This window comes from Penaeus japonicus, unplaced genomic scaffold (assembly GCF_977035675.1).
Source record: "Penaeus japonicus unplaced genomic scaffold, GWHDUDI00000001_assembly GWHDUDI00000036, whole genome shotgun sequence".
Taxonomy (NCBI): Eukaryota; Metazoa; Arthropoda; class Malacostraca; order Decapoda; family Penaeidae; genus Penaeus; species Penaeus japonicus.
The window spans coordinates 8,670,735-8,673,234 of NW_028234438.1; the positions used below are offsets into that span (position 1 = coordinate 8,670,735).

The 2,500-nt window shown below is 48.1% G+C and overlaps 1 protein-coding gene across 2 annotated transcripts in view; it reads right to left on the reverse strand.

Moving 5' to 3' along the window:
• Positions 1 to 2,500, reverse strand: part of LOC122244312 (uncharacterized) — a 15,836-nt gene that overhangs the window by 7,630 nt on the left and 5,706 nt on the right. For both annotated transcript variants that reach the window (XM_086531559.1, XM_086531560.1), the window contains exons 3-4: positions 1,850 to 1,943; positions 1 to 49 (exon numbers count right to left, since the gene is read on the reverse strand). The exon at positions 1 to 49 is cut by the window's left edge and continues 310 nt beyond it. In XM_086531559.1, the coding sequence (XP_086387685.1) occupies positions 1 to 49; positions 1,850 to 1,943 (143 nt within the window). The remainder of the gene's footprint in view (positions 50 to 1,849; positions 1,944 to 2,500) is intronic.

A 2,500-nucleotide genomic window follows, 5' to 3' on the forward strand; every position in this document is an offset into this window, starting at 1 on the left:
CTCGAAGAAGTAAGTCCAGAAGTAGCCGATCTCCATGCGGTCCACGCACCTGCAACATGAAGAACCCAAACTGCACATCGGCAAAATGGCTACAAAGGCATCGCAACAAATGCAACAAGATGTTACAAACAATAATCGTAATGATAATGTCATATGTATATAATTACAAATTACTGATTACCTGCAATGCAAAAGCAACACAATGTTTGCAAGACAGAGAAATCATAACGAATGAATAATACATGAAAAACAGCACACCATACGAAGACGCAGGATCAGTCACATGGCCCCAAGACCGTTAAATGCCACAGTCAAAGCCACTCAACCTGATCTCCTCTGAAAGAGTAAAGACTCTCCAGTACAACTTGTCTCGTAAGTAAAGATTCTCCAAAGAAAGCCAATTGACAGAGCCTGGCATAGGGTATAACGCGGCCAAAAAAACTAGTTCGGTGCTCGTGATGTGCGCGGAGGAATCTCGCCTCAGTCTGTCAGCCGCCAGTGCCTTCCAAGTTCAGAAGAGGGCTGAAGGCCAATGGGGGAGGGTTGATTGTGGCGAGGTTGGGGATGCAGAAGACAACGAGAGGAATAGAAGATGGGAAGAGGAGGGACGTGGAAGAAAAGGAGGGAGAAAAAGGAATAGATAAAGAGGAGACAGAAAGAGATCGACAGATGTACAGTCAGCGAAAAGAGAGGGAACTGTGTAGAGAGAGACAGAGAGGATGGAATGGGGGAGTGAGGCAGACAGAATAAGGGAGATAAAAAGGAAGGAGAGAGAGAGTGAGAGAGAGAGAGTAAAGGAAGTGAGACAGACAGAGAGAGAGAGGGGTAAAATAGAGACAGATACAGACAGAGAGAGAGAAAGAGAAAGAGAGAGGGGGAGAGCAAGAGAAAGGAAGAGAGAGAGAGAGAGAGAAAGGGGGGGCGAAAGAGAGGTTGGGTGGAGGAAGTGCAACAGAGAAAGAGAGAGGGGGGGGAGGAGATGAAATAGATACAGAGACACAGACAGAGGGAGATAAAGATAAAGAGAAAGAGGGGGAGGTGAGCGAGACAGAGAAAATTAAGGAGAGAAAGCGGGGGAGAGAAGACATACAGACAGACGGACAGAGAGAGAGAGAGCAGGAAGAAGCAAGCCAGTAAATGGAGAAAGTGAGGGGGAGAGGGAGAGAAACAGAGGAGGAAAAAGAGAGAAAGAGAGGGGGAGAAAGGGGAAGAGAAAGAATAAGAGAAAGAGAGAGAGAAAAAAAAGAGAGCAGGAAAAAGCAAGCCAGTAAATGGAGAAAGTGAGGGGGAGAGGGAGAGAAACAGAGGAGGAAAAAGAGAGAAAGAGAGGGGGAGAAAGGGGAAGAGACAGAATAAGAGAAAGAGAAAGAAAGATGGATAGAGAGAGAGCGAGAGAGAGAGAGGAGGGGGGGGGAGAGCTAGAGAGAGAGAAAGAGAGAGAGAGAGGAGGGGGGGAGAGCGAGCTAGAGAGAGAGAGAGAGAGAGGAGGGGGGGGGAGAGAGAGAGAGAGAGAGAGAGAGAGAGAGAGAGAGAGAGAGAGAGAGGAGGGGGGGGGGAGAGAGAGAGAGAGAGAGAGAGAGAGGGGGGGAAGAGAGAGAGAAAGAGAGAGAGAGAGAGAGAGAGAGAGAGAGAGAGAGAGAGAGAGAGAGAGAGAGAGAGAGAGAGAGAGAGAGAGAGAGAGAGAGAGGAGAGGAGGGGAGAGCGAGCTAGAGAGAGAGAGAGGAGAGAGAAAAGAGAGAGGAAGGGCTGCAAGAAATCCTGGCACAGAGCCCCAGAGGCGAGCAGCCGGCGCATGCCTCAGGCGAAAGCTGTGAAGGCGCGTCGGGCCGAAACCGTCCTGGAAACTGACCTGTAATACCACGAGCAGTTGCGGGGATGGGGGAAAGAGCCTTCTTTGGGGCAGGTCACGCGGGGATCCACGATGTAGTCGGGGTATCTCAGGTCTGCCAAGGAAATGGTTACTTGTCAGCGCACTCGCCACATCACTGTCTTTATTCTACAATTTCTTGATATTATATTTCCAGTGTGTGAAAAGTATGAACAAAACCAAGGCTATATCACCGTACTGTTGAAATTATGAATACGTATCTGCATTTTCTTTTCTTTTCTTCTTCGTGTGAGAACTGATAACGAAGATGGCGACTCATTATTGCAGTATTCCGATCCCTCTTTGTCTATCTCTTCTGGAGCAATTTTTCTCCCTCTTCCATCCCGCCTCCCACCCCTCTCTGTCCCTCCCTCTCCCTCCCCTGGCACCAGTTTGCGTCCAGGGTGAGAGTCAAGACTTATCTAAAAAGTATTTCTTCCTCTTTTTATCTAAAATCTGATTACACCTTCTGCCTTGCGTTAAGAAAAGAATGACAGGTCATATTCACACAAGGAGGCTCGGCAGCCACCCATCTCCCACCATTAGTACATCAGATTATCATGGGCCATGACACTAACTTCCCGCTTGAGTGTGTGTGAACGACTCTTTTCGTTTTATTTCATTTCTATGAAT